Source organism: Gracilinanus agilis, chromosome 2 (genome assembly GCF_016433145.1).
Source record: "Gracilinanus agilis isolate LMUSP501 chromosome 2, AgileGrace, whole genome shotgun sequence".
Lineage (NCBI taxonomy): Eukaryota > Metazoa > Chordata > Mammalia > Didelphimorphia > Didelphidae > Gracilinanus > Gracilinanus agilis.
In genome coordinates this window covers 488944113-488958258 of record NC_058131.1, presented here as the reverse complement: position 1 = coordinate 488958258, position 14146 = coordinate 488944113, and the positions used below count along the sequence as shown (strand labels likewise).

The 14146-nt window shown below is 32.0% G+C and overlaps 1 protein-coding gene across 1 annotated transcript in view; it reads left to right on the top strand.

The window, feature by feature from the left end:
• Positions 1-14146, top strand: part of CEP128 (centrosomal protein 128) — a 499758-nt gene that overhangs the window by 221665 nt on the left and 263947 nt on the right. The window contains exon 17 of the mRNA XM_044659982.1: positions 5492-5684. Within this exon, the coding sequence (XP_044515917.1) occupies positions 5492-5684 (193 nt within the window). The remainder of the gene's footprint in view (positions 1-5491; positions 5685-14146) is intronic.

Genomic DNA, 14146 nt, shown 5'->3' with positions numbered 1-14146 from the left:
TAAAAAATATTTATATATATATTCATATATATATAATATATATTCCCTTCAAGGAAGTAGTTGATCTAGAGATGAAAAGGTCAATGGAAAATATTTAACAAAGTAACAAAAATACAATAGAACATCCAAAATGTTAATGTATGTTTTAAAGTAGTCACTCTATAATTTTTTTTTAACTTTTTTTCTATTTGAGTTTTGTACCAATGGTCTATATTCTATAGGATTAGAAGTATTTAAGAAAAAAAAAACAGCTGAATCAAAGGATATTTGGTCTTCTGAGGTTTGGCAAAGTTTTCACTACTCTTTGGGAAGTCTTTCTGACTCAACATTGGTACATTGTTAAATGCAGAATTGGAATGTAGAAATGTTTATTTTTAGTGATTATATGCCTTTAATCCTTTATAAGGAAAATCACTTTTTATTGAATTTTGTGGTTCATAATTATTTCGTTTCATTGAATTCCATTCCCAAACCTGAATAATTGGCCTGGCCTGTTAGACCTGTCTTGAAATAGTAATTCAAAAAAGGAAATGGGGTTAGTATGGCAAAGTATATTATTGATAAAACTATTCTAACATTTATAATCACTATTTCCTTTTCTGATTTATCATTTACTATCTTTAATAAGATATTCTAGAATTTTTTTTCCCAAGAATACATGATTCCTGGTTTCCCTTGAAATTAGGATAACATTAGCTCTTCTTTAGTATTGTGCCACCTCTTCCATTCTCCACAATTTTTCAAAGATCGGCAACAGTAGCACTGCAACCCTGTGCGCTTGTTTTTTCAGGATCCATGGAAATTATACCAGCTTGGTTACTTGAATTTACTAAGGACAGCTTAAATGCTCTTTGATCATTTCCTCGTTTGTTGTGATTTTCCACTCCTTGCTAGACATTTAGGCAGCTAGGTGGCACAGGGAACATAGTGGTAGGCCTGAGGTCAGGAAGACTCAAATCTGGCCTCAGGTGCTTATTCGCTGTGCAAAAGACTTGAGCAAGTCACATAAGTCTGTTTGCCTCAGTTTCCTCATCTAAAAATAAGCTAGAGAAAATGGCAATATTTTTGCCAAGAAAATCCTGAATGTGGTCATGAAGAGTCAAACATAACTGAATAACAATAAAAGCTATCCATTGGTATTTTGCCATTCTATCAAATTCTCTTATTCAGAGAGTAAAATAAAAGTAAAGATCTTAATTCAATGCAATTTCATTCAAAAAGCATTTATTAATAACATATGATCTTCAAGATACTATGCTATTGACTGGAGATATAATAGTGAAATTGAGAAAAAATTCTAGCTCTCTTTGAGTTTATATTCAGAATTAAAAATGAATTCTTGCTGTCTTCCATGACTTACTTTACTCAACCACCCATAGTAACAGACCATCTTTTTTTTTTGGCTTTCTTTTGCCCCTAACATAACTTTAAAAAATCCTTTACATTGTTTATATAATTTATCATTGTACTCCCCTCATTTTGGGCTTTGGTGTTAACAACACAGTTCAATGAGTGTTTCATTTTCTCTGTCTTCTTTTGCATATTCTTTTTTATCTCTCTATGCTGTTTTCAGCTTTGGTTATTTGTCTTTGCATATCTCTTTATGCACATATGTACTCATCTTAATCATTTGAATGTTCCTATTTTTCTTCAAGAGAATAATTTCTGATTGAATCTTAAATGCTTTGTTATTCAAAGTTTTCTTTTCTCTTGAACCAAATTTCTATTCAAAATAACATTCTGTTGTATCCTACCCAAAATAATTCCTTGCAATCTATTCTTCTAGAATCTCGTTTTTGAGTCAAACTAAGCTCAACTTTTTATCCATTTCTATCATGACATATTTCTTTTCGAACAGCCAATTTACTTTATGGATCTTGTCTTATTTTTCCTACAAAAAACATTTCCTCCTTGTTAGTCAAAGTAATTTCAGAGAGGTAGTATTCTTTTTTTTTCATTTTTAAATGATGAAACTATCTTTAAGTTGTCTTAATTCTTCACTTTTTCTATATTTGAAAAAAGGAATGCACTAGCAGATATTTAGATAGTTTATCTCTTCCTTTAAGTACAGTATCATAGTTTTATGGTAGATTTGTGATTAATTGCCTCAGTTTTCATTTAATTCATCCCTTTATCCAGAAGGGCTTTAGTATAGGAAAGTCATGATTTCTGGTGTCAATGCCCTGATTTCTGAACTACTTTTATAAACTCTTTTTGACTTCACAAAAATATCTGCATAACTTGGGCAATTTGCTTGATGCTTCTTTATTCACAAATGGTTGACATCACTTGGGAAGTTAGCATCAGTTGAGAAGTCACCCATGGAAGTTTTTTATTCTACTCTTGTGTCTTCAACATTTCATAGGATCCAGAGGTAAGCTACTTACTGACATGTGCTTATTATTGCCCTTTATTTTTGCCAGGTGAAGTGATAGCTACTTCTTCCCAAAATAGTTCTGAATGATTTTGATCTTTTTATCATTTGTTCTGAAGCAATCTTTTTTTTTTTTTAACCCTTACCTTCTGTTTTGGAACCAATACTATGTATTGTTTCCAAGGCAGAAAAGTGGTAAGGGTAGGCAGTGGGGGTCAAGTGACTTGCCCAGAGTCACACAGCTGGAAGTGTTTGAGGCCAGATTTGAACCTAGGACCTCCCATCTCTAGGCCTGGCTCTCAATCCACTGAGCTACCCAGCTGCCCCCTAAAGTAATCTTTATTCATCTTCTCTTTTTTTTTTTTGACATAAAAGCATTCATTTTCTGTAGCTGCATTAGGATAATGAATCCTTTGCTTTGTTAATACTATATGAGTTTTTGTTAAGATATCTCCCAAATCTTTACAATCCATTTTATGTATAACAGATCCTTTGCTTTGTTAATATCATATAGGCTTTTGTTAGGATATCTTCCAAATCCATTACAGTCCATTTTATGTTTTCAAAGGCAGACTTTAAAATTGGGTTTGAAAAAAAAATAAAATAAATTTGGGTTTGTATAGGTATTAATTGCTTTAAACCTGCTTCTCATTTAGCTGTGATTTCAGGATGCCTGTACTTAACCTTTTATCCAGCCACCACCTAAGCATAGCTATTCCCTTCACCTACCAATTTTGATATGATTTGTAGATTTAAGTTCAAAGTTTTAAATCTTTATCTTTGGCATATATTAAGGATATTATTCTTGCCAAGTCAAAAAGACATTCCACAGAATGAAGGAGTTGTTTGATTGTTTTTTGTTTTTTTTTTTTGGTGTACCATATTGTCTGTATCCTATCTAAATCAAGTAGGTAAATAAAATATTTTGATTTCTTTAATTTGGAAGCCAGACTTTATTTTATTTAAGAGAGATGATAATGAATGTAAGGTTTGCTGGAACAATAATAGGCTAAAATTGACCCTTTTATTGTTGTAATTGTCATAGAAAATTGTTCTTTACATTTTGTTCATTGGAGGTCAGCCAAAAATGGTTTTAGGACAATTTGCTATCTTGTTATTCTCTGACCTATAGATTTTTGCACACATTTATAAAAGTAGTTTAATAAATAGGAAGTTTATCTTTTTTATGTTCGCTGAAAGCATCTTTAGAACTATTCTGCTAGTAGAAGGGATGTCAAGGATAATATGTATCTCATCCTGTTTCTATGTGATTTTGGAGGCTTTTGTATTTTGAAATCTTTATGTTCCATGAAGCAAGCAGAATAATAAGTATTTCATATATCAACATCTATTAAAATCATTGTTCTTCAGTTTTTATAGATCAAAGCTATATCCATTCAATTGTCAGCAACAGTTCCGTGTATAATTATGTTGATTCCAGTACAATGTATTATTTTAATTCTCAAGATATTTTCCCCTTCAGTCCATGGTGACAGCAAACTTCTCATGAGTAATTCTAGTTATCATTTTATGTCTTTCTAGGTGCTAAATTTTTATAGTTTTCATAAAGGTGTACCATTTCTCAAATTTCTGTACATAATCTAAATTGATTACTAAATCTGTGCTCCTTAAGGAGAAACTTCCTATAATTGCTGCTGTCAGTGATCTCTTCCTGAATTGCCATTCTCTGTGTGGCAATTGTTTTGCAGTGGTTAAAATTCACTAAAAATGGTAATGGAGTAAAAGCCTTTTCTTTTTCTCCATTTTCCATTTTTCAGAAAACAACTTCTGTAAACATATTGTGTTTCAACTATTATAATGAATATAATGAAGAGATCAGGTATGAACTAAAATACCAAATAATCTTAGGAAAAGGATATAGCTTATCAGAACTTAAATTATTTTTGGGATAGCAAAATTGTAGTTTATTTGTCTGTTTTGATAATGAATTATATCTTATTTACATAATAATATTATTTTATGTACAATATATGTGTATATACCTACATTGTGCCAGGCACTGGGCTAAGCACTTTATAAAGATTATCTCATTTGTTCCTCACAAAAACCTTGGGAGGGATGTGTTCTTATTGTCACCATTGTACAGTTGAGAAAACTGAAACACATAGATATTAAATATCTTGCCTCCAGGCCACAGAGTTTTAGTAAGTGTGTAGGGCTGTAGTTAAACTTAGGTCTTACATCTAAGCCCATCACTCATAGCCACTATTACCATCTATCTGAACAGATCCAGTGATTCCCAAAGTGGGCGCTACCGCCCCCTGGTGGGTGCTGCAGTGATCCAGGGGGGGAGAGGTAATGGCCACAGGTGCATTTATCTTTCCTATTAATTGCTATTAAAATTAAAAAAAAATCAGTTTCCAGGGGTGCTAAGTAATATTTTTTCTGAAAAGGGGACAGTAGGCCAAAAAAGTTTGGGAACCACGGATCAATCTGTTTGAGCCCTGAAAGATAGGTAGAATTTTTATTTAATGCTTAGTTTTGGTACAGTGCCAAATATAATGTCTTACTCATGAAAATACTTAATAATATTGAATTCATCATCAATATATGTACATTTTCTATTGTATCACTTGATCTTTTCATAATTTCTTTAAGGATCAAGTTTCAAAATTTTTACCTATAACTCTCATCCAGAGAGTATATCTAATGGGCCAGATTGCCCATTCACAAAGATTATAGCAGTAATTTGATTTGAAACATAATAAATTGTTGCTACTCTCATTTTTAATAAGATGCTATGATTATGTTCACAAATAAATACTCTTTTGCAAAGAGAAATTATGGAGCTTATGTCCATATTGTTTATGGAACACTAAGTTTGATGCTTGATTTCTTCATAGTAACTCCTTAGGTTATGAAATGCACAAATGAAATATAGAAATTCAGCTTCTACATGACTTAAATCTGTACCTTTTATAGTTCTCAGTTCAAATTTAAACTTTCAAGTTATTAATTTGTTCTGTCTTTTAAAAATAGAATTAACAAGTTTTATTATTTATGTTTAGGTTAGCATGGTTGTATTTAATCTTCCAGATATGTTAAAACCTTTACTTTTTATTGTATTTATTGATTACTTTTACTTGTCTTCTAAAGACTAAACTTCAGTGGCTTTGTGAAGAGGCGAAAGAGAGAGAGGACAAAGAAAAAAAGCTGAAGCAACAGCTATTGCTGTACAGACATCAACTCAATGACCTGACTCAGCGGAGGGAGACTGAGCACCAAACTCTGTTTGATCAGATAGAAAGACAGGAGCAACTTCTAGAAGAAATTCATCGAGAAAGAAGAGGTATGTTGATGGCTCTAAAGGTAAATAGATATGTTCATAGTCATAAAATCTTAGGATGAGAAAGAATCTAAAGAAGACATTTTCATCATTCTACTGCCACTAGTTAGGAAATTTAAAACAATTTTCTATTCATTTCAATGTTCACTAATTATCTATGCATCTTTCTTTGATGGAGCCATAAGTTTATTGATGTGGATATTCCTTCCTTTATGCAAATTGTAATATTCTTGTCAATATCTTTCAATAAATTCTCCACAAATGATCTATCCCATATATTTAAGAATGCCTTTAATATTTAGGGCCTACTAACTCAACACTTAGACGTTTTTGGTTGTATTTTATACTCACTAAATAACCAATCCAACTCCATTTGAAGTATTATACAACTTTGATAATGTCTTATATGCCACATCTCAAATGCCATTCATCTTAAGTAGTGAATATGCACTGACTACATCTTTTTTCATTTTCTTTTCAGGCACCTACTAATTTGTTTCTTTCCAAATAGCAGTATTCTTTAATTTATGGCAATGTAGCATTTCCGGGATAATATTTGTCTTTAAGAATTTTCAGCAAATATATTGAGATCTTTGAAAGTGGTGCAAAATTTCTTAAATGTCATCAAGTCTGACCTTTTCTTGACATGATTCATTTTCTGTCTGTAGTGTATGTCCAAAATTAAAATTCTGAAGGGCTAACTCAGTTGCCCAACTCTTTACCTGCATATTTGAAGTTGGGCAACAAACATTTTCTTTCCATTTTGGGTTTTTTTCAATGTAGGCTTTGGATGTCTTTGGATGACTATGAATTTCTATGAAGAGACTTTATATTGTTCCAAGGATAAATGTGATTAAACCTGTATTATATTTATCTAGGAACATTCAGAGAACTTTCTATTCATTAGGAATTCTTATTTGGAGATTATATAGGGTGTGGCACTGAATATGAGCATATAGCTCCCATTTTATGCCTTTCTTGATATCAATACTTTAATGAAGTTATTTTGGCCTGTTAAAAATTCTTATGATTTTTGCCTATTTTGAGATAGGTATACATTACTTGATGAAGCATTTAAAATTGCATTTTGTTCTTCTAAATTAAAATTTTTTTGAAACCAGCAAAAAACAAAAACAAAAAAATCCTAAAACCAGGCACAATGGGATATATATTCGTCTAGACTTCATTTCAATTGGTTAAATATCTTTAAACACCTATTATGTGTAAAGCACTATAATAAATTCTGGAAATACAAATTAAAAATGAATGTTTCTGCCTTCAAATGACTTGCAGTCTACTAGGACATATAGGATATAATATGCAAACAAAAATACAAGGTAATAAGATGCTTATAGTTGGGATGATGCAGAAAGGCTTTTTATTATGTGAAGATTCCTAAGATGATCCTAGAAGATGAGGTTCCAAAAGGTCAAACTGAGGAGAGGAATCACTTCCTAGACCTGGTAGAAAGCTAATGAAAATTTATAAAGGAAAGGAAATGGAATTCTGAGATTGATGAGCACTTAATATGCTAGTTTGGCCAAAATATAAGGTGTGCGAGGGGGAGAAATGTGAAATTAGACTAGAAATGAAGTTTGGAGCCTGTTTGTAGATACCTTTAAGAGTCAGACTGAGGAGTATGGATTTTATACTAGAGGTAGTAGGATATCATTCAAGATTTTGAGTTGGGTAATGATATCCCCAGACATGTACTTCTGAAAGATTATTATGGGAGCTGTATGCATGATGAAATGAAATGATATGTTTAGAGATAGGAATACCAACCAATTAGCATGCAGTTACAGCACACAAAATGATAGGTGTTGAGGATTATGACTGTGAGTGGAGAGAAGAGGCCACATTTGAGAGATGAATGTGATATGGAATAGAATCAATAAGATAAGGCAAATGATTGAGAGTGAAAATTACAAAAATGTGAATTAGATTTGTATAAGAATAGTACAGTTCTCAGCAGAATTAAGGAGATTTGGACACTGGGTGGTTTAGGGTAAAAGATAAAGTTCACCATTTTAGATATGTTTTCTTTAAGATATTCTTGAAGCCTCTCTATGAAAATTTATAGGTTTGGAAATCATTTCTATAATCATTTATATAATCATGGTGATTGATGAAAAGGCAGAATGAAAGGAGAGGGCCCTTGAGTGGTAGGAGATCAAAGTCAATCAACATAAGAAACTCAGAATAGTCAGAAGGGATAGGGCTGAAGGAAGCCATAGTAGAAGAAAGTGTCTAGGAGAAACATATGGCTAACATAATGAAAAGCTACATAGAGGTTAAGAAGGGATGATGCAAAAAAGGCCTTTGGAATTAGAAATTAAGAAAATTTTGGCAAGAATTGTTTAAGGTTAGTGGCAGAACTATAATTGTCTTCTTCCCTTCCTTTCCTCCCCTCTTCTGAAGCTGGCAAACAATTTGATCTGGGTTATACATGTATTATCATTCAAAATATATTTCCATATGATCATTTTTGTATTATTGTTCTCTTATAAACTAAAGTGAATAAAACATAAACTTATAAACTAAAGTGAATAAAACCTAAATAAACTAAAATAAAAAAAAATGCATGCTTTGTTATGCAGCTGACTCCAATAGTTGTTTTTCTGGAGGTGGATAGCATTTTTTGTCATAAATCCCTCAGGGTTATCCTGGATCATTGTATTGCTGAGAGTAACTAAGTCTATCTTGGTTGATCATTCCACAGTATTGCTGTTACCATGTACATTGTTCTTCTGGTTATGCTTATTTCACTTTGCATCAGTACATGAAGGTCTTTCCATTTCTTTCTGAAATCATTTCTTGTAGCACAATAGTATTCTGTGATCATCAAATGCCACAATTTGTTCAGATGTTCCCAATTGATGGACATCCCTTCAATTTCCAATTCTTTGCCACCACAAAAAGAACAGCTATAAATATTTTTGTATTAGTAGATTCTTTCCCATTTTTTTTTGATTACTGATAATTTTTTTTAAGCAGCTTGATGAGATGAAGCAAATAGGAAAGTGAGGCTGGAACAGGGATGATAGATTAGGAGATTAGATATTGTTAGAGAGAATGGTAGTCACCATAGGGATGAAATGAGTTTGAGATTTAGAAGGATAGAGGATTATGTCCTGAAAGGGGAATTTCAGAAATTAAGACCATTGAGCTAAAAGTTATTTAAAAAAATTAAACCTTTCCTTTCTGTCTTAGAATTGATACTAATTATTGCTTCCAAGTCAGAAGAGCAGTAATGGCTAGGCAGTAGGGGCTAAGTGACTTGCCCAGGGTCACATAGCTAGGAAGTGTCTGTGAGACCAGACACAGACCTGGCTTTCTATCCATTGAGTTACCTAACTGTCCCTACTCACATAATACTTTTAATAAATTGTAATTTTTATAATAGTTTATAATATCATAACTCTTGTTCCTTTTTAAAAAAATCATAATAGGCATTGTGCTTAACTTCTGCCTTTCTTTGAGACTGTGCTTATACTTGTTGTGGAGTTCTTCTAGTCTTCTCATTTTATGTCATGGGTACCTTTCTTTATTCCTAGTGTCATCTTTTGTCTACTCATATTTCTTGCCTTACTTCCTTAATTGGATCTTTTGTTATAGTTGTGCACTGTGTACTTCTTGAAGGAAAGAAAGATAATCAATTAAGTCCCATGTATATTATCTGCAGTCCAACCACTACTTTTAGATAATAATTTCTGCATTCTTTATAGATATCAAGTAATACCTCAAGTCAGAGAGCTGCTAGTTTTCAGAGCCTCAGGAGCATGATTTCATTTAGGCTGTAGTCTGACCTCTTCCCTCTCTGCCTGAGTTTTTCAGACTCCTGACCCTCTTCTTAAAGATTAGAGCAGGGGTCGGCAACCTTTTTGGCCGTGAGAGCCATAAATGCCACATTTTTTTAAAATGTAATTTTGTGAGAGCCATACAGTGCTTACAGTGGGCGCTCCTGTAACAGCGGCTAAAAAAAATTGACTTTATGGCTCCTGCAGAAAGAGCCATATCTGGCCCTCAAAAGAGCCAGATATGTTGAGAGCCATATGTTGCCGACCCCTGGGTTAGAGGAATACAGCTATATGCTTTAGGTATCCCTGGGTGGGCCCTGTTCTGAATATTTTTGACTTCAGTATATAGTTTCAGGCTCTAGATATCCCTGTGTTAATCTTGGTTTGTGTATGGAAAGGCTTCTGTGTACTATATTCATCTACCTAACTTTTTCTGCTGAACCCCTTTCCTAGAGTACACAAGCTTCTTGATGGTTCTTTGTGTAGAGCTGGGCTAAAAAAATTTTCCTTGTATTTTTTGATTACTCAGTTACTCAGTTCAGTGCTTTCTTTTGATCTTTATTGGAAATGTTGAAAATGTGACTGTTCTTTTTCTATTCTCCCTTACAACTTAGTTTGTATGAAAATGTATGTTATAGGAGGTGAAAGAGGTTGATGAACTGTGAAGCTAGATTTTTTGAAGTGACTTTAACATATACCTATTAACCAAATGCATGACTGCATATCTGCTTATTCCTAACTTTAGTTTTTGTTTAAGATTCCCTTGATTTGTATATAGACCAGTTATAAATACTTTAGACAAATGAGTAGGGAGTATATAGGCACATTGTTGCTTGACCATTATCTAGTCATCTTTGTATTATTGGCAAAAGCATCATCAGTGCTCTCTTCCACTATTTTGTAACCTTCTCTCTTTTTAAAGATATGTTGAAAAGCAATTTCTGGATGCCTTCACATTTAAATCACTTCCAGCATGGATTTCTTCTGCATGTCTATCATTACACAATATATTCATTAGGTTAAGTAGAAGAATCTCAAAAGATATTTTTATTATAATCCTTGATCAGAATAAACCACTGAAAAAATTCTAGAAGATTTTTTCTCACTTTCATGTCAGAATGTTATTTTTCCAACTTCATTTACAAAGATGTTGAGATAACTTAGATAAGTTGGCTTTCACTCCAGGTTTTTTGCATACCACTTCTCAACTGTTTTTTCCCATTTAGGGAACAGTATTACTTGTAATCTCTCTCTCTCTTTTTAACCCCTTACCTTCTGTCTTGAAATCAATACTCTGTTTTGGTTCCAAGGCAGAAGAGTGGTAAGGGCTAGGCAATGGGAGTCAAGTGACTTGCCCAGGTCACACAGCTAGGAAGTGTTTGAGAACAGATTTGAACCTTGGACCTCTCATCTCTAGGCCTGGTTCTCAATCCCCTGAATCACCCAACTGCCCCCTACTTGTAATCTCTTAATAAATTTATTTTTATACATTTCAATGAAGAAAAATGTATTTTTTTCCTACTATCTCTCCCTCATTGGAAAAAAAAGAAAAGAGAAACAAAACACTTGTAAAAATATGCACCATCAAGGAAAACATATTTCTACATTAACCATGTAAAAAAAGTCTCATTTTACACCAAGTCCATTAACTCTCTTATAATATAAGTAGTATGCTTCATCATCAGTATTCTCAAGTCATAGTTATTGAGATGATCAGTTGACCCAAGTTGTTTGTTTTTATAGGACTGTTGTTATTGTATACATTTTTCTTTTGGCTCTGCTACCTTTTCTTTTGGATCAAATCATACAAATCTTATAAGTTTTCTCTGAAATGATCCCTTTCATCATTTCTTACAGTACAGTAATATTCTATTACATTCATATATTGTAGTTTGTTTATACATCCCCTAATTCAGTGATGGGCAAACTTTTTAAAGAGGGGGCCAAAGGAAAGGAAATTTTAATCTGTCAGTCTGTTTCTAAGGCAACTCTTTCCAAGTTTCATTTATTGTATCCTACTCATTGTATTCGTCAGATTAGGAGTAATGTGGCACAGCAGGATAGAACATTTCAGGGGGCCCGCATCTGGCTGCTGTGGCCATAGTTTACCCATCACTGCATAATTGATTGATACCCCAGCCTCTTAGTTTCTATTTGATTGCCATCACAGAAAGAGCTGCATTATATACACATAAATCTTTTTGTACATATGGATCCATTTCCTTTCTTTTAATCTCTTTAAGGTATAGTCCTAATTGGAATATTGCTTTGTCAAAGGTTTAGTAACTTTTGAGAAATAATTCCAAATTATTTTCAAGAATAGCTAGCCCCTTTCACAGTTCCACCAAATGTACATTGAAGCGCCATTTATCACATCACCCTGTAGAATTTGCATTTTCCTTTTTTTCCTCCAACTTTGCCCATCAAGTGTGCTGTCTACTATTAATATGCTTTATGGTGTTTTGCAAATGAATTTGTACTCTTAATCTGAAACTTCCTTTGGGTTTTGGTTGATAGATTCATTATCTGTGACTGGGGTATTGTCTAGTATCATTTGAAATCCCAATTGTGGCAGCTGTTTTGCATTGGTTAAAGTTAACTGTGTTGTAGTTTTATAGTCTACTTTAAAAAATTTATCTCCTTTTTTCTAATATAGTAACTTGTGTTAAGTTGATTTACAGTAATTATATTCTGAAGTAATACATACTTATCTTTAGTCTTTCTCTTAAATTAGTGTTGATTTTGAACTTTTTTCTAAACAATGATATAAGTAAATAGCTTATTCTTAAGTGATTATGAAAATTACCATTGATATTCATTTATGTTAAAATAATGCAAATTTTTTGTATGGCTCATACTGTTCAGAGATATCATGAAGTATTCATGGTATACAGTAACAAAGCTTCTAACTTATCTATAAACTTTTAGTTTCTTTGATTTCTTGAGGATGGAACATGTTTTGTGACTTTTTGCTATTATCCCTGGTACTCTCTTTCGTTCTAAAGTCAGAACATCAACACGGATATCAATTTAGTTTGGAAGACCTTATCAGGCTCTTCATAGAATTTCTCTGCATTAGAAGTTCACACATAATTATCCTAATTTTGGTATTTGATAAGTACTTAGAGATGATGAGCAGTTTTCCATGAAATAACATATTTTATTTTCTGACAAAAACCTGTGAAACATCTTTTCATTTACTTGCAACTAATTTGTCTTTTAAATGTCAGGTTTTTGTGTGATTAATTTTTTCTTTCTATATCAGCTCATTGGTGACTAGGTAAAAACTACTCATTTATGAATATTAATATTAATTATAAATTAATGTTTTAGTTGAAGAATCATTAATCATCACTATCTGCTTCCTTTTCTGCCATTTTACCACCATTACTGTAAGAGTAGAAGGTTGAATATGATTGAAAGAATTTTTTGTGTTTTTTGTTTTTTTTTTTTGTCTTTGGTGAGACATAAAGGTAAAGAATTTTTTATTATCTACCTCTGTTCTCTGTTTTTTCAAAACTGATATATTGATGACTAGTCCATTGTATACACAGGCCTATTGTTGAAATTTCCACAGTTTTATAGAATCTATCAGCTATTAGTAATTTGATTTTGCTTTCTCTTTTTTCAAATTAGTTAATACTTTAGTTCAATTTATTAAATTTTTTTGTTTAAAATTTTTTTGATTTGTTCTTTCATTTTTAGGATTTCTATTTTGGCAATTCATTAGATTTTAAATTTTTATTAATTTTCTGTCATTTAATTGTATTCTCAATTTCTCTCTCTCTTTTTGTCTCTCAAAAGAGATTTAGAGAGATAAATTTCTCTCTAAGAACTGCTTTGATTAACTCTCAAATTTTGTACTGTCATCTTATTGTTTTCATTACTTTTAATAAATTTACCTATAATTCTTACTATTTGTTATTTGTTCTTGGACCAATATTTCTTTATGATTCATTATTTAGTCTCTAGTAGGTTTTTAGTACTTTTTTTCAGTGACCCTTTATTTAATATAATTGAGTTGCAAATGCATAATATTTATACTTTTCTGCATTCATTTGTGACATTTTTATACCTTATAATGTGATCAGTTTTTGTAAACATTCCATGAACAGATGAAATATGTCTATAATCCTTTCTGTTTCCATTCAGTAATTGCCAAAGTTCTATCATATCTAGTTTTTCTAAAATCCTCTTCAGGACTTTATCTTCTTTCTTTTAAGGCTCATATGAACTTATATAGACTAAAGTAAGCAGCAGAAGAAAATAAATTTATAATATAATATATAATATAACCGTGAATAATTTTGAGGACTTTTTATAAACTGATAAAGAATGAACTGAGCATATCTAGGAGAATAAATCTGAAAGTTGTAAGAACTGATCAAGTCAAAGACCATTCATAATTCTAGAGGACTGAGTATATTTTTATAAAAAGCCACTGGAGGACTTTTTTTTTTTTGCTTATTTGTTACTAGAAATTTTTTGGGGGGGCTGGAGGAATTGAAGGGAGAAAACAGATTTTTATTTTTAAAGCAGAGAGATAGGAAGTTGCTATAAATGAGAACTGTTGCATGCACTTTCTTTCTTTCTTTCTTTCTTTCTTTCTTTCTTTCTTTCTTTCTTTCTTTCTTTCTTTCTTTCTTTCTTTCTTTCTTTCTTTCT